This window comes from Cyclopterus lumpus, chromosome 13 (genome assembly GCF_009769545.1).
Source record: "Cyclopterus lumpus isolate fCycLum1 chromosome 13, fCycLum1.pri, whole genome shotgun sequence".
In the NCBI taxonomy this organism is placed as follows: domain Eukaryota; kingdom Metazoa; phylum Chordata; class Actinopteri; order Perciformes; family Cyclopteridae; genus Cyclopterus; species Cyclopterus lumpus.
Genome location: NC_046978.1, coordinates 12,200,295 through 12,225,526, shown reverse-complemented (window position 1 = coordinate 12,225,526; position 25,232 = coordinate 12,200,295). Strand labels below are relative to the sequence as shown.

At 46.0% G+C, this 25,232-nt stretch overlaps 2 protein-coding genes across 6 annotated transcripts; one reads left to right on the top strand and one right to left on the bottom strand.

The window, feature by feature from the left end:
* Positions 1 to 704: 704 nt before the first annotated feature.
* napab (N-ethylmaleimide-sensitive factor attachment protein, alpha b) lies at positions 705 to 10,512 on the bottom strand. Of its 2 annotated transcripts, XM_034548627.1 has the most exons (12): positions 10,261 to 10,512; positions 8,993 to 9,072; positions 8,772 to 8,888; positions 8,348 to 8,394; positions 8,153 to 8,230; positions 7,936 to 7,991; positions 7,621 to 7,705; positions 7,428 to 7,532; positions 7,278 to 7,346; positions 6,731 to 6,781; positions 2,122 to 2,262; positions 705 to 1,890 (listed from the first exon to the last, which is right to left on the bottom strand). In XM_034548627.1, the coding sequence occupies exons 1-12, from the start codon at positions 10,356 to 10,358 to the stop codon at positions 1,789 to 1,791; spliced, it is 1,029 nt and encodes a 342-aa protein (XP_034404518.1). In that variant the 5' UTR covers positions 10,359 to 10,512; the 3' UTR covers positions 705 to 1,788. The 2 variants fall into 2 exon arrangements, with proteins under 2 accessions (XP_034404518.1, XP_034404520.1); XM_034548629.1 differs by lacking the exon at positions 2,122 to 2,262 and having other exon boundaries at positions 10,261 to 10,510.
* Positions 10,513 to 12,720: 2,208 nt separating this feature from the next.
* Positions 12,721 to 25,219, top strand: bicra (BRD4 interacting chromatin remodeling complex associated protein). 4 transcript variants are annotated; one of them, XM_034548094.1, is made up of 14 exons: positions 12,721 to 12,790; positions 14,631 to 14,676; positions 14,770 to 14,815; positions 15,707 to 17,788; positions 17,985 to 18,173; positions 19,754 to 20,356; positions 20,742 to 20,928; positions 21,015 to 21,112; positions 21,234 to 21,365; positions 21,462 to 21,511; positions 21,597 to 21,745; positions 21,830 to 21,924; positions 22,025 to 22,127; positions 22,212 to 25,219. In XM_034548094.1, the coding sequence occupies exons 2-14, from the start codon at positions 14,636 to 14,638 to the stop codon at positions 23,969 to 23,971; spliced, it is 5,535 nt and encodes a 1,844-aa protein (XP_034403985.1). In that variant the 5' UTR covers positions 12,721 to 12,790; positions 14,631 to 14,635; the 3' UTR covers positions 23,972 to 25,219. The 4 variants fall into 4 exon arrangements, with proteins under 4 accessions (XP_034403985.1, XP_034403984.1, XP_034403983.1 ...); XM_034548093.1 differs by having other exon boundaries at positions 12,729 to 12,790; positions 22,022 to 22,127; XM_034548092.1 differs by having other exon boundaries at positions 12,729 to 12,790; positions 22,007 to 22,127.
* Positions 25,220 to 25,232: the final 13 nt, after the last annotated feature.

Here is a 25,232-nt window from a genome sequence, read left to right as displayed (position 1 = left end):
TCTGTGCTGTGGTGTTTTCTAAATCCTGACTGAAACTCCTCAAATAAACTATTCTGATGTAGGAAGTTGCACAACTGATTTGCGACTACTTTCTCAAGGATCTTAGAGAGGAAGGGAAGGTTAGAGATTGGTCTGTAGTTAGCCAACACCTCTGGATTAAGAGTGGGCTTTTTCAGGAGAGGTTTAATTACAGCTACTTTGAAGGAAGGTGGTACATGCCCTATTAGCAAAGACACATTAACAATATCCAGCAGAGAGGTGCCAATTAAAGGCAACACGTCTTTAAGCAGCCTCGTTGGGATGGGCTCTAAGAGACAGGTAGACGGTTTAGAAGTAGAAACCGTTGAAGACAATTGGTCTAGGTTAATGGGAGAAAAGCCATCCAAATATACACCAGGGCATACAGCCGTTTCCAAGGCCACTCCTCTTGATGACAGATCGGCAGTAGTTGAGGGCAAGAGATCATCAATCTTGCCTCTAATAGTTAAAATCTTTTCATTGAAGAAGTTCATGAAGTCATTACTACTGAGGTCTATAGGAATACACGGCTCCACAGTGCTAAAGAGATCCCTGGGATTGTTCTTATTTTTCTCTATTACTGATGAGTATATATATATATATATATATATGCATGCAGGTCTGAGCATCAGATCAGGGGACCAACTCAAACCAGAGGAGCAGGCAGATGGAGGCCACGCCCAGGATGTGTCTGAGACAGATTTATTCAAACGTTTCACAGGAAAACGACTGACATTTTTTTTTAAGACCAATTGTCTCTTGACAAAATCACCAGGAGGGTACATGAGCACAGTGTTCAGATCAGTAAAGCTGATGTATTGCATCTCGTGCAGGCATTTTTTCAGCCTCGTTAGTTATGACAGGAAGAAGAAGAAAAGAAAAAAAAAGCACATATATCTTCACAAAAAACAAGAAAACACTCAAACACACACGAGAACCAACTCCTGTACAGAAGGGAAAAGGCTGCTCTTGTTTTCTCATCCTTACCAAAACTTACAAATGTTCACAAAAGCTTCTTTCATCATCGTTTGTAAAATAAAAGCACTTTAAAATGGCAATGACAAAACGATTAGCAAATCAATTGAGAACGCTTCTTAAAAGCATGATTTCTTTTAACTGTTTCCACAAATTGGGCTACTAGCATCCTGAGAACTTTGCCGTGAAAAAGGCAAAGTGGGTATTTTGTCGTGGAGTCACCTCAGAAACTCTTGGCCTCTCTACCTGAAGAGGAGCTCTGCAGCTGAGATGAAGCGCTGTTTGATTAGAGGTGCCCTGATATGACCGACAGTACACTCCAGCACTCAAACGTACCAAAGACCAATGTGTGTGTGTGTGTGTGTGTGTGGGTGGGTGGGGTGGGGGGGGGGGGGGGCCCTTGGTAAGATATATTAATTCTCAAACACATTCTGGGAAAACCTATTTTGATCCACGTCATTAAATTGGCACCCTCTCAAACATTGTGTAACAAGAAAAAATAAATAAAAACTTTCAAAAGTGTGCTGGTATTATTTTTTTGTATTAGGCCAAGACCTGGATCATAACAATATACAAATAACATGGTGTTCATAGCTATAAGAGAATCATTTGAGCCAAGCGGATTAAAGAGGAAAGAACAAATACTGCAGGTGGTGGGAAAGAAACGCAGCATATGCGGGGGAATATAATATAACGACTCAGATGGCCGCGAAAATGGAAGCGAGAGGCTCAAGGCAAAAGAAGTAGGATGCAAGTCGGTTGCTGAGGGCTTGAGGTCATGGGCAGGTGGGGGAGTCAGCGGAGGTCGCTCTCATCGTCCTGTATGGTTTTCTTTATGCGGAGAAGCATGGTGGTGAGCCACTGGTCCAACCGGGAAATGGTGTCGAATTCCTTCACCTGCAAATGAGGGGGAAATATTAACAAAAATCCCTCACACCAAATTTGTGACCTATGTTTACAGTCAGGGGTTACAAGCGACACAATTCTTCAGATTTCGCCCCTTTACACAACTTTACATTGACTCGAAGTGAAGCAGTCAATGTGTGGCGGAAGTGTCAACTTTCAGATTTAATTCAATGGATGTTCCCTCGTTATTTCATGACAAAGTAAGCAGATTTAAAAACTCACCAACACCAAAAGGCCAGAAGACCACGAAGACATGTGAAGTAGATGTAGCAGAATTCTGTCCTTGGTGAAGACAAATCCCTTCATAACATGCATACTGAGGTCAAGAAGACAAGAGGAGGGAGCCGTGCCCCTTTTCACAGTCTACAATCAAGAGATGTCTTCATGAATCGGAATACAGAAGGTTTACAACAAGGTGCAAACCACTGGGAACACTGAACAACAGGAAGGCCAGTTTAGACTTGAAAACATCTGAATGAGCCGGATCAGTTCTAGATGAAGGTTCTTTGGAAGATGAAACAGAGATTAACTTGAACCAAAATGGTGGGAAGAGAAAAGTGTCGAGAAGAAAAGGAACGGCTTCTGATCTGAAGAAACCACATCCTCTGGTTAACATGGTGAAGGCCCCGCTGTGGCACGGGCATGAATGTCTGCCAATGGAACTGGGTGACTGGTGTTCATGGATGATGTCACAGCTGATAGAAGAAGCAGGATGAGTTTTGAGGTGTTGATCTACTCAGATTTAGCTAAATGCTGCAAAAGTGATTGGACGGTGCTTCTCAGTACAGGTGGATAATGACCCAAAACATACTGTGAAAACAGCCCAAGAGCTTCTCAAGGCAAAGCAATGGAATATTCTTCATGGCCAAGTCAGTCACCTGAAGGAGGCTGCAGTAAAGGCCTGGACAAGCTTCTCACAGGAGGAAACTCAGAGTTTGTTGATGTGTGGGTGGAAGACTTCAGGCCATCATTGACTGTAAAGGATTGTCCTCCAAGTATTACAAAATAGCATTATCCATCCATCCATCCATTATCACCCGCTTATCGGGGGTCGGGTCGCGGTGGCAGCAGGTTCAGCAGGCCGACCAGGCTTCCCTCTCACCCGCAACACTTTCCAGCTCATTCTGGGGGATCCCGAGGCGTTCCAAGGCCAGCCGGGAGATATAATCCCTCCAGCGTGTCCTCGGTCTTCCCCGGGGCCTCCTACCAGTTGGACTTGCCCGGAAAACCTCTAATGGGAGGCGTCCAGGAGGCATCCTGACTAGATGCCCGAACCACCTCAGCTGACTCCTTTCGACACGAAGGAGCAGCGACTCGACTCCAAGCTCCCCCCTGATGTCCGAGCTCCTTACCCTATCTCTAAGGCTGAGCCCGGCCACCCTACGGAGGAAGCTCATTTCGGCCGCTTGTATCCGAGATCTCGTTCTTTCGGTCACGACCCAGAGTTCGTGACCATAGGTGAGGGTTGGAACGTAGACCGACCAGTAAATGGAGAGCTTTGCCTTCCGGCTCAGCTCCCTCTTCACCAAGACGGACTGGTACAGCGCCTGTTTTACTGCTGCAGCCGCACCGATCCGCCTGTCGATCTCCCACTCCACCTTACCCTCACTCGTGAACAAGACCCCGAGATACTTGAACTCCTTCGCTTGGGGCAGGCAGTTTGCCCCCACCTGGCGGGAGCAATCCGCCGGTTACCGGCAGAGCACCATGGCCTCAGATTTGAAGGTGCTAACTCTCATCCCTGCCGCTTCGCACTCGGCTGCAAAACGCCCCAGTGAATGCTGGAGGTCACGGTCCGAGGAGGCAAACAGGACCACATCATCCGCGAACAGCAGAGAGGCGATCCCGAGACTCCCGAACCGGATCCTCTCCGCCCCCTGGCTGCGGCTAGATATCCTGTCCATGAAGGTCACGAACAGGACCGGTGATAAAGGGCAGCCCTGGCGGAGGCCAACACCCACCGGGAACGTGTCTGACTTACTACCGAGGAGACAAACACAGCTCCTACTGCAGGCGTACAGAGACCGGATGGCCCGTGCCAACGTGTCCAGCACCCCATACTCCCGCAGCACCCCCCACAAAAACCCCCGAGGGACCCGGTCGAAAGCCTTCTCCAGGTCTACAAAGCACATGTAAACTGGTTGGGCAAACTCCCAGGACCCCTCCAGTAATCTTGCGAGGGTAAAGAGCTGCTCCACTGTTCCACGACCGGGACGGAATCCGCACTGTTCGTCTTGAATCCGAGGTTCGACAAGCGGTCGGAGCCTCCTCTCCAGCACCCTGGCATAAGCTTTTCCCGGGAGGCTGAGCAGTGTGATACCACGATAGTTCGAGCACACTCTCCGGTCCCCCTTCTTGAAGATGGGAACCACCACCCCGGTCTGCCAGTCCATGGGCACTGTTCAAACAAGACAGCCCAACAATGTCCAGCGCTTTCAGCATCTCAGGGCGGATCTCATCCACCCCTGGCGCCTTGCCACCAAGGAGCTTTTTGACTACCTTAGCGACCTCTGCCAGGGATATGGGTGAATCCACCCCAAAGTCTTCCGGCGCTGCCCCCTCTCCGGGGGACATGTTGGCCGGGTTTAGGAGTTCCTCAAAGTGCTCTTTCCACCGCCCGACGATGTCCCCAGTCCGGGTCAGCAGTCCCCCCCCCCCCCCCTGCTGAGAACAGCCTGGGGTAGACCCTGCTTTCCCTTCCTGAGCCGTCGGATGGTTTGCCAGAACTTCCTTGAGGCCAACCGAAAGTCCTTCTCCATGGCCTTCCCGAACTCCTCCCATGCCCGAGTTTTAGCCTCCGCGACCATTGCCGCTGCAGCCCTTCTGGCCCGCCGGTACCCGTCAGCTGCTTCAGGAGACCCCTGGGCCAGCCAGGCCCGAAAGGCCTCCTTCAGTTTGACAGCTTCCCTCACCCCCGGTGTCCACCACCGGGTTCTCGGGTTGCCGCCACGACAGGCACCGATGACCTTCCGGCCACAGCCCCGAGCAGCCGCGTCCACAATAGGCTTTGAACAAGGTCCACTCGGATTCCATGTCCCCAGCCTCCCTCGGGATTTGTGAGAAGTTCTTCCGGAGGTGGGAGTTGAAGACCTCCCGGACAGGATCCTCTGCCAGACGTTCCCAGTTCACCCTCACTACACGTTTGGGCTTGCCAGGTCTTTCTAGCCAACTCCCCCGCCATCTGATCCAACTCACCACCAGGTGGTGATCAGTTGACAGCTCTGCTCCTCTCTTCACCCGAGTGTCCAAGACATACGGCCGCAGATCAGATGATACGATTACAAAGTCGATCATTGATCTCCGGCCTAAGGTGTTCTGGTACCAGGTACACTTATGAGCCACCTTATGTTCGAAAATAGTGTTCGTTATGGACAAACTGTGGCTAGCACAGAAGTCCAACAACAAAACACCATTCGGGTTCAGATCGGGCAAGCCGTTCCTCCCAATCACGCCCCGCCAGGTTTCTCTGTCATTGCCCACGTGAGCGTTGAAGACTCCCAGGATAACTATGAAGTCGGCAGGCGGCGCCCTTTCCAGGACCCCTCCCACCGACTCCAAGAAGGCCGGATACTCCGAAATGCTGTTCGGTGCATAAGCACAAACAACAGTCAGAGTCCACCTCCTGCACCAGCTCCGGCTCTTTCCCCGCTAGTGAGGTGACGTTCCACGTCCCTAGAGCTAGTCTATGCCGCCGGCGATCGGCCCGCCCAGGTCTCCCGCCTGGCCCGCCGCCCAGTCTACATAGCACCCGACCCCGATAATTCTCCCTGCGGGTGGTGGGTCCACAGGGTGACTGCTGCTCCATGGTGTTTTTTCGGGCTGAGCCCGACCGGGCCCCATGGGCGAATGCCCGGCCACCAGACGCTCGCCGACGAGCTCCCCTCCTGGGTCTGGCTCCGGGAGGGTGCCCCGGTTTCCCTTGTCCGGGCAAGGTAGCTTCAGTCCGTGGGCTGCTTATCATCAGGGTTTAATGAACCGCTCTTAGTCTGGGCTCTCCCCCGAGACCTGTTTGCCTTGGGAGACCCTACCAGGGGCTGATGCCCCGGACAACATAGCTCCCAGGATCACTGAGCTACTCAAACTCCTCCACCACGTTAAGGTGGCGATTCATAAGAGGAAAATAGCATTATATTCAGGAATATGTTAGTTTGTCCAATTACATTCATACCTCTGAAAAATGGGGCGACTGTGTGCAAATGGCTGTAATAGTAGTAGTAGTAGTAGTAATAATAATAATAACGCCATATTTTTGTTACACCCATTGAAATAAAGCTGAAAGTCTGCACTTCAACCACATATATCTGAATATCCATCCATCCATTTTCAATACCGCTTATCCTCATTAGGGTCGCGGGGCGCTGGAGCCTATCCCAGCTGACATAGGGCGAAGGCAGGGGACACCCTGGACAGGCCGCCAGTCCATCGAGGGCACATGTAGGGACATACAACCATTCACTCTCACATTCACACCTATGGGCAATTTAGAGATCAATTAACCTGCAGCATGTCTTTGGACTGTGGGAGGAAGCCGGAGAGCCCGGAGAGAACCCACGCTGCCACGGGGAGAACATGCAAACTCCACACAGAAGGACCGCTCCGACCGGGAATCGAACCCGCGGCCCTCTTGCTGTGAGGCGACAGTGCTAGCCACTACACCACCGTCGTGTAAAGGAGGCACAATTAGAAATATTGTGGCACTGACTGTGTGTATGTTTATATGTATTTATCTGCCAAGGGACCCAAAAACACTTTAGGACACTGGTGTCTGTCCAGGATTTTCAAACTGCTGCAGAAACCCGTTGATTCTGCTGACAGGAAACTGTCCACTCACCGAGTCAGTATAGGCCTCCACGTTCTGTTCTTCATAGGCATCTAGAAGTTTCTGGTTGGATAAAACAATAAGGTTGAGCATAAAAAATAGACAGAAATACACCACTGGGGTAAAAAACACAACAACTGAGATGCCAAGACAACAGGCTATAATACACTGTCTGCATGACTTTAAGCATTACAAAATAAACGATAACTTCCAGCGTTGTTGAACACCAGCATGGCTTCCTTACTCCAGTTCGAATTGCTGGGGGCTTAAACTGTACTGGTGCTTTTGTAATATTATGCAGGGGGGTGAAATGGTTTTGGAGGAACATTTAAGCATAATGCCCATTACAATCCAACTTTTGTTTTTTTCCGTTACTAGCGCGTAAAAGTGATCAACAGCCCTGATTGGAAACTACGGAGACCACTGAATCAGGAGGGAAGCGGCCGTTAAGTTGTCTGCTGAGTTCTACTGCTCTCCATCCGCCTCGTCTCTCTACATCCAGAAGATTATTCAATGTTGGGTTTGCGAATTTCAACTCTAAAATAACACCAAAGCATACCTTCAACAGCTTGCATTCCCGCGAGTCTGAAAAAGCCGGAAACATCTCTTCATACTTCTGCACAGCGAGCTGGGTGACAAGAGGACAGAGATTAGGACGGCGGCTCGTGTGACACTTTCTGCACACAAGTTCGAGTGTAGCTAGCCTTACTTTTGCATTCAGCATGTCGACACAGAAGTGACAGAGCGCCGCCTTGAAGAAGTGATCCTTGGCACTGTATTTCAGGAGTGTACTGTCCATCGCGTGGGTGCCGACCTAAAACCACAATTCATGTTGGATTTTGTTCCTACAAGCGAGTGAACCACATGTTGGTGTGACGGCTGCTGGCTGGGCACTATCTCACCTGTTCATAGATCTCAATGGCTTTTGGGTACTGCTCCAGCTGAGCCGCGTAGGTTGCTACTTTCAGGAGGCACTTGTTTGCTGAACTGAAAAGCAGAGAAGCTTCTCAGCACACATGTATCCACAGACATCAAGGGTCAAAGAGTACCAAGTAACTAAAGCGCACAAGCATAAAACAAAGATTCAAAAAGGAAAATAAATTGCCTTCATATAAATAAATAAATTGTATATATATATATATATATATATATATATGTATAAATAAAATGTCAACTTAAAAGCAGACCAGAGAACATATTGCTCATCTAATAGTCACCTGGTGGACTCCTCCCCTTTGTAATAATCTGCTGCCTGTTCATAATGAGCAATGGCCTGTAATGGAAATTGGACACAATTAGAACTAAGGTAAACAGAGCTTTTCCCAAGAGATCAGGGTAGTTTGAAACATTATCGGCTGTTTAATTAGAAGCAATAATCGGCCTTTAAAAGGAATGAATACGTAAAGTAATACACATGAAACACAGATATCTGACCTTGTCGATGTCCACCATCTCAGTCTCGTATATTTCAGCAATGGTGATGTGATGTTTGGCTGCGATGGTGAAGCGCCCCTATAACAAAAGACAGACAGAAAACATGAGCGAGGGGATCAACAGCAGGAGTTGCATGTTCCGAAAGTCAATTTGTTCGAAAGTAATACTGTAAAGAAAGAGCTCCCCGTCACTCACCATATCAGTGTAAATCTCAATAGCTCGATTTAGGCAGTTTATGGCCTCTGTTGAGAAATATAATGTCATTATTATATTCAGATGAAGTGAGATTAAACTTCCCTGGTCAACAACAATTAGAAGCAACCAGATGAGAGACGGTTCAAGTCCATTTTACAATGTTCCTGTGCCTCAAATATGGTGACCGCTGGGCTTGATGTTGTCATTATTTATTTTTATTCTGGTGCATACCGCTCAATTGTCCACATTCCCATGCGCTAACTGCACAGTGGGAGGAGCCGTCAGTAATGCGGTTAAACTATGGACGACCGTAGTGACATCTGCTGACACTGACTTCAAGCCCATGTGTCCGTTGTTACTAGGAGAGCAGCTCGTAAAGGGAGTGTGTCGCATGCTCCCGAGGGCGGTAATGAGTAATGATCACCTTGGGGATCTGCTTTTTTGAAGGCGTTTCCAGCGTCTATGAAGTTGGTCGCCGCATCGTGCTTGCTCTGCATCTGGAGGTGCAGGTGAGCCGCCTGGGAGAATGCGTTTCCTGCAGCTAAAAAGAAAACGTTGCATGTTAAGAAGGGCTGAAAGTCTGCAGAGAGCTAACGAAGTTTAAAAAAAGGGAGCGATTGTTGCACCCATTCATTTAATTCTTACCACACCAATTTTTGGCCATTTTGTACATGTTGGCTGCCCTCACATACATGTCACAGGCCTCTTCTGTCTTGGAGGAACCCCTGTGTGAAAGCACACATGCTTAGTTGAACATTGGCAAATATCAAGTGCCATAATGGTACATAACTAGATATTGATAATGTCAAGACATTTGGGGCATGGAGAGGCATTCACTGATCACTTAGACAAAACAGTCCAAAGAAGTTCAGAAAAGAATGTAGATACTATATAGCACATAAAGCGATCTAATTTAACTCCCAATTGTGTTTTTATTGGTTTTAAACTTCTGTTGTTTAAATTAATAATGCTGAGCAACGCATGACGGTGAAACCATGAACATAATTAAATATGTATCATTAGTGTTATCCGTATATTATTAAGTTGCGCTATTATTGTTATTATTACATTGCACCTCATACTATATTTGATATCCCATACTCTACTATATTATCTTATCTTACGACACTCTATTTATATATATCAACACAGAGAACATCCACTACTTAATTACATGTTATATATTTCTGACGTACTCTGTTCATATAACTATTTACTAGACTTGCAGACTTCTTTTTACTCCCAGCAAATCGTGAATTCCCCCTCTGGGGATCAATAAAACCTTTGCTCATCTTATCTTCTCTTGTCTAACTCTTGTACGTTTCTAAGTGAAACAGAAACAATAACTCAAAACTGGTTTGGGGACTGCTGCATCAATTCTCAGCAATGTTGGTGGGTGAAGGTTTAACGCACTAGTTTACTTAATCCGTTGCAACTCACGAATGCGTCTCACCCCTGCTACTGTAAACAAATATGGGATGCGTGTGAGATTTGCACCGACAGACTGAGTGACCATGCACGGTTCCCCCCAGTAGATGGCGCTGCAGAAGCGACACTAAAATCATACTTAAAGTGTCTTTACCTTACACTGGTCATTCGGCCTAAACTCGCCATTATATAATCATTGCGTCACTGAGCCTCGTTCACTTTGGGTTCTCTATTTGAGACGGTTCTGTTCTGTTCAGCAGCGATCTGCGCGAAGATAACGCGACATAAAACGTCAGCTAAACTGTAGCGTTAAAAACCTCCTTGCGTAATCTTGACCCCGACAACCTCACGTGAGATACCGGTGTAACACAGTGGTCTCACTTTGGTTGTTTCAGGGACCTTAGTTAGTCAGCTAACCATCTTCCGCGTAGTTAGCCTTTAGCTTTGACAGAATTAGCTCCACGGCAGTTAGCTGACACACTCACCCAAACATCGCTCCGAAAAACGACTGCGACGACTTCATTTTCTTATCAGCCTCGGCCACGAGAGCCATCGCTTCCTTTTCTTTCCCGCTATTGTCCATCTTTCGTGTCACTGCTCTGATATTGAGGGAAGGCCGAGAAAATGCGAAAGTCAACAAAGTTGCTAATCGGCGTTAACGGCAAGCGGAGTTGGTTCGCCTTGTCACGTCACCTGCCGCAAAGTAACCATCACCCCTGTCATGTGACACGGGGAATTGCTGCGTTCAGGTGCTGTTCGTAAGAGTCCAACTTCTCTCCTCCCATACCATGTAGAAAATGTATTCAAAGTCCTGAATTCAACCTTTTACTTACGTAAAAGTACAGTAATACATATATAAATATATTTACTCATTGTGCAGAATGTGCCAGTTTAGTAACATGTATATTAAAAGATTGTGTAAAAAATACCTGAACATTGTACAGCACTTGAGTAAATGTACTTTTTTACTTTACGAAAATGGATGCTTGTCATATTTATGTGACTAATTTACTTCATACGTGTTTTATTTCATAAAATAATAGTTAAATGGGAATTAACCACAAAAACATTCCCTCTAATGAACATAAGACCAGTCCTTAATAATACATCCATCCTGGCTGTGGTCACCAGTCATGCACAGGGCTGACACCCACAACCTTCTTATTGTGAATAATATTGTAGTATTTGTTTCGTTGTCATGTAATGGTTATTTGATATCAATAAATTATGTAAAGACAGTATACGTTCATTTCCTCTTAGGATGCTTGTTGGCTCAACTGCAAAGACGAGCAATAGATTTGATTTGAATAGATTTTGGGTAATAGTTTACGAGTCCAGCCCTTGTTTAATAATTGTGTCAGATCTTACAACAGTCGGTACAACATATTTAAAGAAGTTAAACAAAAAGGAGAATGAAATTCATCCTATACTTCAGCTGAGCAGAACCGAAAAACTTCAAAGCACCTACTTGATGTTTACCAATGTTGTGTCACATTAGTAAAGTATTGTTAGTCATGGTCCTTTTTCATGACAATAATTATATTTCACAGTGTTGTACATGTTGTAAAACATGTTTGTTCTGCTTCTCTGCCTCTCTATTTCATTTTAAGAATCAGAATCAGAATAATTTATTGGCCAAGTGCGTTGCACAAGGATTTTGATTCGGTGAACAATGTATAACAATAAACATAGACATAGAATAAAACATTACAACATAAAAAAGATACAAAAACAATAAACATATATATAAATATGGGAAATAACAAACAGATAATAGTAACTTTAGAAAAATCCTCTGGTTATTTAAAGTCTTGGCACAACATCTTCAGTATTTAGAACCAAACATTGACTTTGCCATTCCCATTTTAACCTACCTAAAGGTCTTGTTACTGGGTTAGATGGTCAAATATTTCCTCTGAAAGTGACTAGACATTGTGGACTAGGTAGTATGTAAGCCTTTAACCAGATTATTTAGTTTTACACAGCTGCCCAAGGGTTTTGAGGTCCCTTCCTGCCTGAAAAAGAGACTTTCTCCCAGATGCTGATCAGCAAAGCATTCAGAAAACAAGACAATATTGCCGCCATATTTGATTCTTGGTATTAGAGGTTGGAGATCCATCAATTAATCTTTGTCCAACGGTCTGAAAAAGCTCCCTGTACATGTTTATCTGGTCAGCCACTGTTGTTCCAGATTCCAGTTTATGCTTTGGCTCAGGATATTATATTTATAGCTTGGCCAGTCAAAACGTAGTCGGTTAGTTCTTGGATGATTAAAAGTATAATCATTAGCCTGACAGCTATTGTGAGAAAAAGTCCCTAAATTTCCAACATTCAAAACTAATTGGACAGTGTGTCCACAAAGACTGAGCACACCTTTTGTTTCTGAAACAATGCGTGCAAGTTAGTCCCCAGATTCTTAGAAACATTTGAATTGTGTGAAATGTACATTAATGGGACAGTTAATTTATATATTTAATGTGCATGACTCCTTTTTAATGATATATATCTTGATAATTTGCTTTTGATTAGGGACACAAATAAGGCCTCTTTGGTCACCAACCTTCCAAGCATTCATAATGTTTTTAACATGATTAGGTTTTTCATGAGATCCACTTAAATAAAACTAAACACACATGTATTGGAAAATGCAAAATACACAATAATGTATCAGTAATATGAATCCAGAAACATCATATAGTAAAACTATGACAGGGAACACTTTAATGAGCAGTTTACATACATTACAGTACGGTTTTGAATGCAGGACTTTTATTGGACGTTGAGTATTTCTCGATGTGGTATTAGTACTGTTATGCTTATATTACTTGTATTACTAAAGTACAAGATCCTCTGAATACATGTTCAGATCATCGCTTCAGCTCCAGACGAAGCACAACAATTTTCATTCAGGCAAAACGAAAGTCTCCTGTTTCCTGCCTGTCGTTGGGTCCTGTACAGCAGCCCGTGCGAGGCTGTCCTGGAGACCCCGCGCTGCCTGCACCTCTATCGTCTCGGGTGAGTTTGTTACAAATGTTGAGATTTCTCTATTTATCCAAATAACTGTTACAAAGCTGCAATTTTCTTGCGCTGCAGCGAAGCCGCAACCTGCACAGCTCTAGCAACCGAACCGCCACATTGCTGCACGGCCCGGCACACATAGTCCTTTTCCACCGAATTCCCAAGCATACCCCCCTTCATCCAAGAGTATTCCTACATTTACTCATATTTTGCTTGCAAGGAGAGATAGATAGCTCGCTTCGCAATTGCGTTTACACTACTAAGCAAACGGTACTGTCACGTTGAGGTTGAATCGGGGCGCTGCTGCGCAACACGAGTGTTAAAATTGTGTCACTCGGTGGTTTGTTTTGAATGTCAAAGGCTCAAGCTAGCTGTGCGTCTGAATATTGTTGATAGCTGGGTTGGCTTAGCTGGTTAGCTAGCTAGGCTAACGAAATTCAATCCAGATGCATTAACACGCTGTAAATAGACGTAAAACGGGGGTTTGAAATGTAACGTTTTATTATATTAGAGTCTTAAGCCATTCGCGTCGCTGTTTAATATTGCGTAATGTAAAGAATCGGCTAAATATGCATGCAAAAGCTCTGAAAACAGCAGCTAGCATGTAGCAAGCCGCTTGCAGTCCCCATTCATATCCTGCGCACTGGCTGCTCGGACCGAGTAATGGCTACGGTACGCTGCCTTTTTAGAGCGGCAACCGGGGATGCGTTTCCTTCAGGACCGTGGACACATGAGGGAACATCCTTGACTGGTGGTTTTGGTGTCACTAGAGGCGCCGTGCACAGTTGTGGGGACCCGGGAGTGAATTCAGCGAGAGCCCGCACTCTTAATCTTTCCAGGTTGTGTGAAAACCGCGCGTTTTCAGTTTGTTGTCTTTTGCCGTCCGCTGTTTCAGTGTCACAAACACAACTGCTGCTTGATCTCTGTAGTTCATATCGGGTTTGTGGAGACGGATTTTTTGTTATTTAGTGTGTGTGGAAATATGACATGTTACAACTGATGATGACGATGGGCTTATGTGTTAAAATGTAAACCCATTTTCTTTATTAAAGTGTAGTTGTCTTGTTCCTGCATAGATGTCTGACAGCAATACTGACGTAATGTTTTGATTCATTCCTCGTAATTTGAATGTGACAAAACAGGCCGGAGATAAACTATTCACACTGCAATGTGTTTTTTTTTTTATTATCGTAAGGGTGCTTGTTGTGCAGCAGTTGCAGTGCAAAGTGGGAAAGCGTGAAAAAACAAAAAATGTAGTTTAGTCAAAGGAATTACAGGTTTCTATATTTGGAGGGATTTGTAAGAATGATGAGTAAGTAAAGTAATTATTTCCTAACAATAGAAAGTTTAAGGAGTCACGTTGCGGTTAATAAACCATGTACCCACATACTACTTTATTATATCAGAGTAATTAAGAAGCTTAATTAAAAGTTATTTGGAATGATATTTAGTCTTCGGTGGTAAGTTGGGTGTTTGTTGTAATTCTAGTACAATGTGTAGTACAGCAACAGAAATGTGTGATGATAATATTCTGCAGAACATTTCTGAAGGAATCTAATAAATGCCTTTTTAATGTTTTAATATAAATGATTGTTGATCATGGATAACCACGTGACATAACATGCCTCAGTTACACTGAGGCAGAGAAGCATTTAAATATCTCACTGTCCCACTAAACTAAAGCAATACATATGGAGCTAGAATATCAAACACGATATGGGAAAGTTATAATAACAATATAATAGAAATGTAACTGGACATATGGTTGGAAATATTAATGTGGGTTAGGAGTCTTTTTTGTTTTTAATATTACTTTCACCGTTTTCATCTTTAACAGTTGTCATGGATGATGAAGATGGCAGGTGCCTTCTAGATGTAATTTGGTAAGTTATTGCTGACAAGATCAGTTTCATATTGAACAAACCGTTCAGTCTTCTCTTTCATCTCGTCTTGTACTGCATTGTTTTCTCCTGCAGTGACCCAGAAGCTCTCAATGACTTTCTTCATGGATCTGAGACCCATGTGAGTATGAGAGAAGAAGAAAAAGTGAACAAAGACACGTATGCCAGGCTTGTGATTTGTAGTGACAGAAAATGTGTTTGTAATTGACGGGATGGCGAGTGTTAGGTGTGCGTATTTTAGTTGGGGCTTGCATGACATCGTACTCAAGTCACTTTTGGATTACACAAACATGCACCTTGAAACCCACGTCCTGCACTACCTTCATGTATTCTTTTTTTCACGGCTTCCTCTGCTCAATGGTTGTCCTTTTTTTAATTGCACTAGTTATGCTTTCAGCCTGCCGTCCCTTTTAATTAGGCTAATTCACAAAATAGGAATTGCTAATACTAACGCTTCCCAACTCTGTGTTATTCCTATCATTTTGCCCCTTTGTCGCTTATCTTTTTGCTGGTTCTTAACAATCTGGGTTCTCTGGACTGTTTTTCTGTCCTTTCCTTGTCCTCCTCCTCTGTTGATGGTCTGTATGTTTCTCTGTCCTGGTGGCTTTTGCCTGCTGGTGCCTTTGGTTTCTGTCTGTCCTATCCTTGGTGGGTGTGTCTGTAGTTGGACACTGACGACCTATTGGATGGTTCGAGTGACCCCTCAAGCTCGTTCTTCTCTACCGCTGGGGTGAGTAAAATCCCCCAATCCTCCTCCTCCTGTTTTCTATCCCTCTATGTAGCATGCATCTCCAAATACCCTCCCTTTCCACTAACATATCTACATTCTTAAGAGCTTTGACTTGCCGCAATGTTACAAGAGGTTTTTGTGGTTGTTATAATGTAACAATGTTTTTTTGCGGGGTTTTCGTGTCTGTACTTCTGTAGTAACTCGGTTGCACTGTTTACCATCACATCGAGCCATCAATTGCATCCATCACCTTGTTTCACTTCTTTCCTGCTTTCCTTTAAGGGCCATGTTCCAGAGGTCCAGCCTGCAGTCCAGTTGTCGGCCAATGAGCCAGCAGGCCTACCCAGAGTCAGTGTTGACCTGGACTTCCTGGAGGATGATGACATCTTGGGAGGTTCCCCGGGTGGTGAAGGTGGGAGCAATGGGATTGGGACAAATCACGAGCCATGTGACATCCTGCAGCAGAGTTTGGCTGAAGCCAACATCACAGAGCAAAGCTTACAGGAGGCAGAGGCTGAGCTGGACCTGGGCTCCTTTGGCATTCCTGGCCTTACACAGGTGGTACAGACACTGCCTGATGCCAGCCTCTCTGGGGCTGGAGGCACTGCCGTTGGTGTAGGCGTTGGTGTTGGGGGAGCAGCAGCAATTTTCCCTGGGTCAGCCCCGAGCACCACGGCTACTCCTCACAATGCCACAGCTGACATGCTGGGCTCTGTGCTTGCTCAGCAGGGCCTTCAACTCCAACCCCAGGTCATGAACAAGACCATTAGTGTTCAGCCATTTATGCAGCCCATGGGCCTGGGAAATGTGACTCTTCAACCCATTTCAAGTCTCCAAACCCTTCCTAATGGGAGTCAGTCTGGACATTTGGGTATCGGACAGATTCAGGTTGTGGGTCAACCTACAGTCATGACTATCAATCAGTCTGGGCAGCCAATCCTGGCTAAAGCCATGGGTGGTTACCAGCTGCACCAGTCTGGGCCAGAGGTATCAGGTGCTGGTTCTCAGGCGGGAATTGGAGGCTCAGGGGGTGGACTTCTGATCCAAGGTAACAAAGCCACTTTGGGATCTCCAGCTTTAAATGGACCGGCTGTTTGTGTCAGCAGCACAAACAGCAGCAGTGGCGGTACAATGACTGCTCCTGCTGGGCTTCTTGGCTTTGGCAGCACCACTCTAAGTTCAGGAATGGGACCCCAGGTGCAAACTCAAGGGCAAATAATGCAGAACGTGATCATCCAGCGCACACCAACACCCATTCAGCCTAAACCCCCTCAGGGGGGAGCCATCCAGCCAAAACTCTTCAAACAGCAGCAGCAGCACCCACAGCCAGCACCCCAACCGTTGCAAAACGATGCCCACAAGGCTTTAGGACTGCAACAAATTCCAGTTTCTGCTGCTCAGAATGTAGCCTTCCTGACAGGAAAGCCAGGCTCAAATGTTGTCCTAAGTACTCAAGCAACAACACAAGGCCAACAGTTTCAGCAAACCATATTCAAGCAACAAGCAGCACAACCATCTGGCAAGCCCCTCAGTGTACACTTGTTAAACCAACAAGGCAGCATCGTTATTCCCTCTCAGACAGTTCTGCAAGGTCAGAATCACCAGTTTCTCCTGCCACAGCTACAGGCAGGTGGGCAGATCCTGACCCAGCACCCTGGTGGGCACATCATAACTAGTCAGGGACCTGGTGGACAGCTCATCGCAAACCAGATTTTAACTGCAAACCAGAACATCAACTTGGGTCAAATGTTGACTTCACAGGGCCATCCTGGAGCTGCCCACATCCTATCTGGATCCATTCAGCTCCAACCTGGCCAGATGGGCACACCCACCCTCTTTCAGATGCCGGTCTCATTGGCCCAGAGTCAAAGCCAGACACAGACCCACACTGTCTCAGGTCATGCCCAGACAGTCATACAGGGCATGCCGATCCAGAACTCCCTTACCATGCTTAGCCAGGTGGAGGGGCTGAGTCCTGCGGTCAGCCTTCAGCCAGCCCTGCAACCTCAGCTCGGTGGTGTTCCCAGCAGCAGCAGCAGCAGCACAGGAGCTGCAACCATGGCTCAAGGCCAGCCTGGAGAGTGTGTTACTGTGCTGGGTAGCTCCACAGACCAGGCTGCTCATCCCACTCAGCAGCATGCAGCGCAATCCTCTATCCTCGCCATGCAACCAGGTTCCTCTGTGTCCACTATTACCACAGTACCCTCTTCTTCTCCGTCCATGTCTGTGTCCACCTCTTCCTCTGTCACAGCAGTGGGGCTGGTCCCCCATCAGGCTCAGCACAGTCCAGGGAGGTTACTGTTCACCAACCAGGGCTCCAGTATGATCCTGAGCCAGGAGTCTCTGCAGATGTTCTTGCAACAGGTCAGTGTTCCACTCTTTGCATGTTTGCTTTAATTATGTACTGAACAGTTAACATTGTCTTGAAAAAAATATATATAACATGCACGGAGTGTTATCTTGCTCTGACCTCTTTGGTGTACTATTTTACTCCCCATTCCCTCCAATCCCCTTCTTCCTTCCCTCCCTCGTCCTGAAATGGTAAATGTACTCCTATCAGGAGCAGCACCACCAATCAGAGAATGAGTCAACCCCCTCTGTGGGCGTACCTGCGTCTGTAATCGTCAGCAGCAACAGCGTCACTGCTCCGGTTCCTGCTGTCCATGACAGCCAATTAACTGACTCTTGGGTGGGTCAGTGCCACAGCCCTCCCCCTGGCCCCTCCCACATGACAGCTGTGGTAAAGCAGGTAGAAATGCCCCTTTATGTTAAGCCCCACCCACTTGTTGCTGCTGCTGCCGCCACAGTGTTAGGGTATATCGTACCTTTCCCCATCACTGTTCTGTTCTTCTCTTCTGCATTAGTCATTGCTTCCATGGCTATCATATGCAATTCCTAAGCTCAATAATTACTTGCTTGCAGCATCTGTGTTTTTCTAACATTGCTTTGTTATATGTAAAGGCATGATCATTCCAGTTGGCCATATGTATTGTGTGTCAGCCATTGGGCCATTTCAATATTTAGCTGTATGCATGGCAAAAGAATATAAGACTATCAATCAAGTGCCAGTTTTCATTTATTTTAATTTATGAAATTGTTAAAATAATTTGGTAATTTTCATCCATTGTATTTGGAAACAGAGTACAAAAACCAAGCTCATGCTTTGAATATATGAGACAGCAAGGTGCTAGGAGTCCCTTTTCACAGCTGCCATTTTGACATGTCATTGCTGGGGAAAGACAGATGTAGTTAGTAACATTAATTGTGGCCCTGGGTTTCATTTAGGTGCGCCATCGCTCTGGTATTGTGCATTCTGGCTCACTGGAATGAATGTGAAACACAAAATACAATGGGCCCATATTTAATTTGATTAATAACACCTGTGTTTACCCTGCTGTGAAAAGGGCCTCGGGCCACTTGTTCACCTCTTCACTAACATTCTGCTCAATCAGAATCACTCAACTCACCTTCATCTGCTGCACTACTGACCAATGACTGATCAATCAATCCACACCTCTGTCAACCCTCCCCTTATAGTTTAGACTGTCATGTGCTCCCAGTGCCACTACACCGTGTAATCCCTAGTCTGACCAGTGTAATAACCTCAAAACGATAAGTCATGCTCCCGGACCCCAGTCCCTGAAGTCTTCAGGCCACCTTTTTACTTCTCCATCACAAGCCCGCAGATTTTTTACTTATTGCTTTCGTCAACTGTTTTTCTTTTTGCTCGCCAAATGATCAATGCTCCCTTTTTATGTGTGATCCTCCTCAAATGCTAGGAAAAAAATTAGTGGGCTACTTCTACTTCAGCAACTGCTAGATTTTAAAGTCTAACACTTTGCTTTTGTAATGTTTGGTGTTGTTTTACCCATGTTTGTGTAATTATGTATCAGGGCTTGGCGATAATTCCATATTTTCATATATATTGATTTACTGTGGAATTGCAATAATATTGATTATCATTATAATTGTAAGTTAACCATTTCAAACAAAGTATGATTAAACCCCAAGAACCCCAAGTGTTGCGGTGTTCGTTTTACCCGTGTGAAGAGTTTTGTCTAATGCAAAACAGTGGAACACTGTCATTGTATTAAACACTATCATGCATATCATAATATATATTTTTAATTTTAATTTAGATTCTCATATCGCCCAGCCCTTATTTCTAGTATCAAATCTTGAACCATAAACTAGAATCATATTTACTATACTGTTTGCATGCAGAACTATCACTGTGTGATTTTGTGCTGGTTTTCCCTCCTGTTAAAATAGTGTTTGCGTTCTTGGATCAAATAAGCATATCAGTAATTTGTAACTCCGCTACTCCAGGTACCCAGTGGACATCAGCAGTCACTGAAGATCCAAGGCATGTCACCGGCATTGTCCGCTCATGCCACGTTACCCTTGGTGGCAGACAGCCCCCAGCCTTTCCAGTCTCCTCTCACTTTGACCCAGCAGATCCAGTCACCGCACCATCAACAGCATCCTCGTCCACCCTCTCAGCCTCAGCCGCAGTCTCAAACTCCCTCCCGCTCATGCACACCCTCAAATCATCCTCAGCTCTTTATTGTACATAACCAGATGGCAGAGTCCCCCCAAACCGCTCAGCAAGGCCAGCCGCAGCAGACACACATTCAAGTTCAGCTTCAGCCTCAGCCACGACCGGCCTCACAGCCTGCCACTTATCAACAAGATATGCCTCCCATGTCACAGTCGCCCAAGCCTCCTCCTACACCACCTGCACAGCACCAGTTTACCGTTATTCCTATCAGCACTTCTGCCACTGCTGCAGTTAAAGCCCAGGTTCCCATCCAGGGCCTGACAGCAGAGCAGCAGCACCACCTGCAATTAATAGGAGCGCAACTTCAGACCCTGTCAACCATCACCCAGCCCTCACTTCAGCAGAAACAGCTGCTGGAGAAGCTACACCAGGTATATATAATGAGAGGTTTTGTGTATTTCGACTTCACATGCTGTAAAAGTATGATCTTTTTTTGCGGCATTCAGAACCACTTTAACCGTGTAGTGTTTTTTTCGATCTGATACAGCTCATACTGTTGAATGCAATGCATATGTGTGATTGTCAATATTTTCCACCATTCAAACAAGTTCAATATATTGAAAAGAGGGCAATAACATCCCATATGTTACTATTTGCAGTAGGTAAGTAAACCTGGTATGTTTTTCCTCTTAAATGCATAATTTCCAACTTACCAGAAGTCGGAGTAAGCTTTGGGAAACCAAACCAGTTCATCTAGAATCTCCTGGGTCCAAAATTTTTTTTAAACGTAAGGCAACTGTCGTGTTGTGATTTCAGGTTCAGCATAACATCCTGCTGCAGGCCAAGCAGTCGACTCAGCCTCAAGTCACCAGTCAGTTCAGCTCCCAGCAAGACGTGCCTGTTGATAAAGTGGTGATTGCACCATCGGCCAACACTGGTCCACCTGCTCAGCTTCTCTCGGTGCTGCAGCCAACACCGATGCTCGTCAAAACACCTGTTACAGGTTAGACACAAATGATGCAACGCGGCAGGGCCCTGAACACACCTCAAGTATTCCCCTTTGTAATGATTTGTTTCCTCTTGTTTTAGCATCAAGTGACTTACAGGTATTCTCAGGAGCCCAAGGGCCAGCTGGAGCAATGCTGAATCAGACTGTCATTCCTGCCAGCCTTACCCAGCCTGTACAGGTACAAAGCACATCTCAAAGCCAGTTCCTTTTGTAGGATATGCAAGGTGGTCATTGTGTGTAAAATGTGTACTTTTGTGTATTTTGTCAGTTTCCAATCCTCCTCCTGATTTTCCCCACAGGTTCAGCCAAAGCCAGGGGTGATCAGCTCAGTTGGAGGGATAACTCTGGGGAAAGGAATGCAAATACAGGTGTTAGGAGCTAGTCTTACTCAAATGCCTGCTCCACAGCCTCCAGTTCCAGTCCAAACTCAGGTAAAAGGAGTGCAACTGCATGCTCGTGAGGTACTGAAAAATTTCTTCTAAGCTTGATGGTGTAACTTCTGTTGTTAATGTTTGTCCACATCACAGACAACAACAATGAAGATGCCTTTCAGTGCAGAGCCCAGCAAAGAGGCCAGGTATGTGCCACACTCATTTTAATGGCTCATTTCTATCGTCTCAAAATAGCCTTATTATAAATCGTATTTCTATACGCACATGCAGGATGCTAGAACAGCTGAGGAAACAGCAGGGTTCAGTGCTTCACCCAAACTACAGTGCACCTTTCCACTCTGTTGAGGACACACTGCACAGACTGCTGCCTTACCATCTCTACCAGGGAACTGCCAACTCTTCTCAAGACTATCAAAGAGGTAATAAACTCCATGCAGCCACATTTTAGTACCCCCCTCCCCCATTTTTGCAATCTTAATGAACATCTTGGTTCTCCTGCATAGTGGATGATGAATTTGAGACTGTCTCCAGCCATCTGTTGAAAAGGACCCAGGCCATGCTGGATAAGTATCGCTACCTGCTCTTTGCCGAGTCAAAAGTAAGTTTATAAACCAGCATTCTTACCATGTGCCTTCTTATGTTGTCTCTGTCCTGAATTGATATTGAACTGATGTTTTTCGGTGTTTAAACCTGAGCAGAGACTTGGCCCCTCGGCAGAGATGGTGATGATAGACCGGATGTTCATTCAGGAGGAGAAGATTGCGTTGAGTCAGGACAGGATTTTGGCCAAGGAGAGACCAGGTCTGTGGCCAAAAATGGCTTTGTGGTTGTTTTGATCTAAATTAGATGTATGCTAATAATATACTTCTGTTTATTTAATTACAGAGGAGTTTGTGGCAAACGCACGCATGTTGGGGAGTGGAGTTTCATCTCAACATACATCTTCTTCTGAGGCCACGTCTTTCAGTGGAGGTGTACCGGCTGCTGTCCCTGCTCCACCACCTGCCGCTCCTGCCCCAGCCCCTCTCCCAAACATTGCCCCAAATCCTCCTTCTGCACCCGCCCCTGCTCTAGTTCCTGCCCCAGCTCCAGCACCTCCTTCCACCAACCCTTTCCCCCCTACCAAATTAGTAATAAAGCAGGGTGGGGGCGGAGCCTCTGTGTCCTGGTCCAGCAGCTGTCCTCCAGCTGCAGCGAGCAGGCTGGCTGAACCCACCAGCCAGAGTTCCTCCTTCAGTCGCGCTCCAACAGCATCCTCCTCCTCCTCTTCGTCCTTCAACTCTACGGCAGCCGATGATGACGACGCTCTCCCACAAAGAACCAGCAAACCGCCTATGAAGACCTACGAGGCTCGCAGGAGAATTGGCTTGAAGCTGAAAATCAAACAAGATCAAACAGGGTTCAGTAAGGTGGTCCACAACACTGCCTTAGACCCAGTGCACACACCACAACCTCAGCAGAGCAGCCAGTCCATACCCCAGCCTAAGACTCAGCCCCAGTTTGAAACTGCTGTACCGCACCCAAAGTCCCAACCTTTATCAACCCCTCCTTCTACAGTCATCAGAACTCAGTCTCCTGTATGCACTGCTTCTTCTGCCTCATCGGTCACCACAACAACCACTCAGTGTAACCCACCACTGAGAGGTAATGTTGCCCCCAATGCAGCCCCATCTTCCTCTACCTCTTCCTCCCGCACATGGTCATTGTCCACCTCCTCCTCTACTCAAATGAATGGGACATTGGATCACAGCAACGTGGGTAGGGTCAAACACAACTCTGCCTCCACTGCCACTCCCTCACAGACAACGTGCCGTCTCCCCCTTCGAAAAACCTACCGGGAAAACATAAGTCCCCGGGTGAGACCTGGTGTCCCAGGGGGAGGAGACGAAAGTTTGTCCTACCCGAGACCCACGCCGTCACCCCCCAGGCAGGAGGCCTCCCCCTCTCCCCCCTCAGAGCGGACAGTTATAGCCAGTGTGAAGGTGGAGAAAAGAGGAAGGGAGGCCTCACACACTCACGCAGAGTCAAGCCACGAAACGTGCCGATTGGGGAGTGCAATGCAGGGGCTGGACGAAATGGACGAGGTGTTTAACCGTGGTATCAAAACTGCACAACACCATCATCATGTCCCACAGCTCCTAGACAGGGAAGGGGCAAAGGAGAGAGGGGAGGAGCACACAGACTTAGAAACAGACGTAAGTAAATACAAGAGGGTGAGTGGGAAAAATAGACATAGGGCAGGTGGGACATTCAGAATGGACCCTGGGCCTCCCTCTCCGGAGTCCTCCTTCACACGAGACTCTTTGCTTCCCGCGAAACGCTGCAAGTCAGACTCTCCCGACATGGATAACGCCAGCTTCTCCAGCGGCAGCCCTCCGGATGACTCTCTAAACGAGCACCTGCAGTGTGCCATTGATAGCATCCTAAACCTGCAGCAGGAGCCCTCTGCCCGCGGGCACCACATTAAAGGGGGCAACAGCAGGTCACACCAAAGCCAGCGCCCAGGGGGCTCGGCAGCATCATCCCACAGACCCTCAGTACCATCCTCCTCCTCTGCTTCCTCATCCTCCTCCTTGGCCCAGCACCCTCAGGTCGGTGGCCGTGGCCACAATGGCAGCCTGGTTCCTCAGACTCAAAGCAGATAACAGCCCCTCAGCCCCAGGCCTGACTGACATGGGGGAACTAAGAGACAGATATGGAGGCAGGGGAAGGGGGGGCTTTGTGAAAACAGTATCACTGTACTACTCTGCCAAGCTGTGTTGGCTTTGTTTGTCCATTTGAATTGTCCAGACATTTCTTTGTCATTTACAGCTTGAGGAAGACCTGTGGTGGAATAAGTGAGAGTGTGGTCAACAGTAAAACTGTATTTGTGAATTGCAGACTTTAAGATGTCTGTCATGTTGTACGTGTTCCCTCAGCCAAGCTCAAGTAATGAGGAAATTGTCAAGATATTTCTTTCTTCCTTTTTCACTTTTGATCTTTTCTTTTTCTCATTTGGTATTCATACATTCCTCTCCTGTGGCCTGAGTCTCTTAATCACATTGATTCGTTTCCTGGTGTACACTCAATGAGCTTAAGGCAGCTCATTTAAACAGTTAAGTTGTTTCATACAGAAGAGAATACAACCAGGCTTATACATATAGTGTCTTCCCATACCAATCAAATTTGATTATCTTGTCACAAAGGGTTAACAGCTCATGCTAAATTGATATAGACCACCTCTTTATCTAGAATGAATGTCCTTAGTCACACTGCTCACAAGGCAACTACTCTTTGTCTGGAAACAAATCAATTACCCTCAGCCTCCCTTCAGTCTGCATTTTGCATCGCATGCATTTTGAAGTGTTGACATGTTGAGGAAATCCTTTTGAAAAATGGTGAGGTTTCTTTTTGACTTCTCTTGGGTACTGTAGTACTGTACTGTCAGGATGTAAATGAAATGTGAGGATAGTTGGTTCTTTTCTGCGTCTAATGTCAGATGATTTTCCAGGTTTTGGTTTTTCGACCACACTTCCACACACACACACACACACACGCCTGCTTTCCTGTTGCCTGCGATGCCAGGTTAGGAGTTTATGCATTGCAGTCAGCAGGGGGCAGGCCATTTTGAACCGTTTCTGTGGTCTTCTTTCTGCCACTATCACAGCCTCCCATCTGTTTTTTGTGTCTTTTTGTATTTTTTAAAGCCTGGTGGACAATTCAAACACAAACACAGCACAAGCATTGAAATGGAAAAAAAGGAACAATAATAATGTACAAAAAGACAGTAAGAGAATTTGAAGTATAGTATTACAGATTAATTTTGTATTGTATTTATTGTGTATAATGACACTTTTTAAAAAGAAATGTACATTTAGTAAAACTGTAAATTAAACCTTGCTTCTTTTATGAAACATTGCAGGGCCT

Coding starts and splice junctions, on each gene's coding strand:
- napab (XM_034548627.1), bottom strand. CDS start 10,358: ATGGACAATAGCGGGAAAGAAAAGGAAGCGATGGCTCTCGTGGCCGAG. Junction 8,889..8,992: donor AATGGCCAAAAATTGGTGTG/GTAAGAATTAAA, acceptor TTTTCTTTTTAG/CTGCAGGAAACGCATTCTCC. Junction 7,992..8,152: donor AGATGGTGGACATCGACAAG/GTCAGATATCTG, acceptor TTTCCATTACAG/GCCATTGCTCATTATGAACA.
- bicra (XM_034548092.1), top strand. CDS start 14,636: ATGGATGATGAAGATGGCAGGTGCCTTCTAGATGTAATTTG. Junction 14,677..14,769: donor TGCCTTCTAGATGTAATTTG/GTAAGTTATTGC, acceptor TTTCTCCTGCAG/TGACCCAGAAGCTCTCAATG. Junction 22,128..22,211: donor TTTGGCCAAGGAGAGACCAG/GTCTGTGGCCAA, acceptor ATTTAATTACAG/AGGAGTTTGTGGCAAACGCA.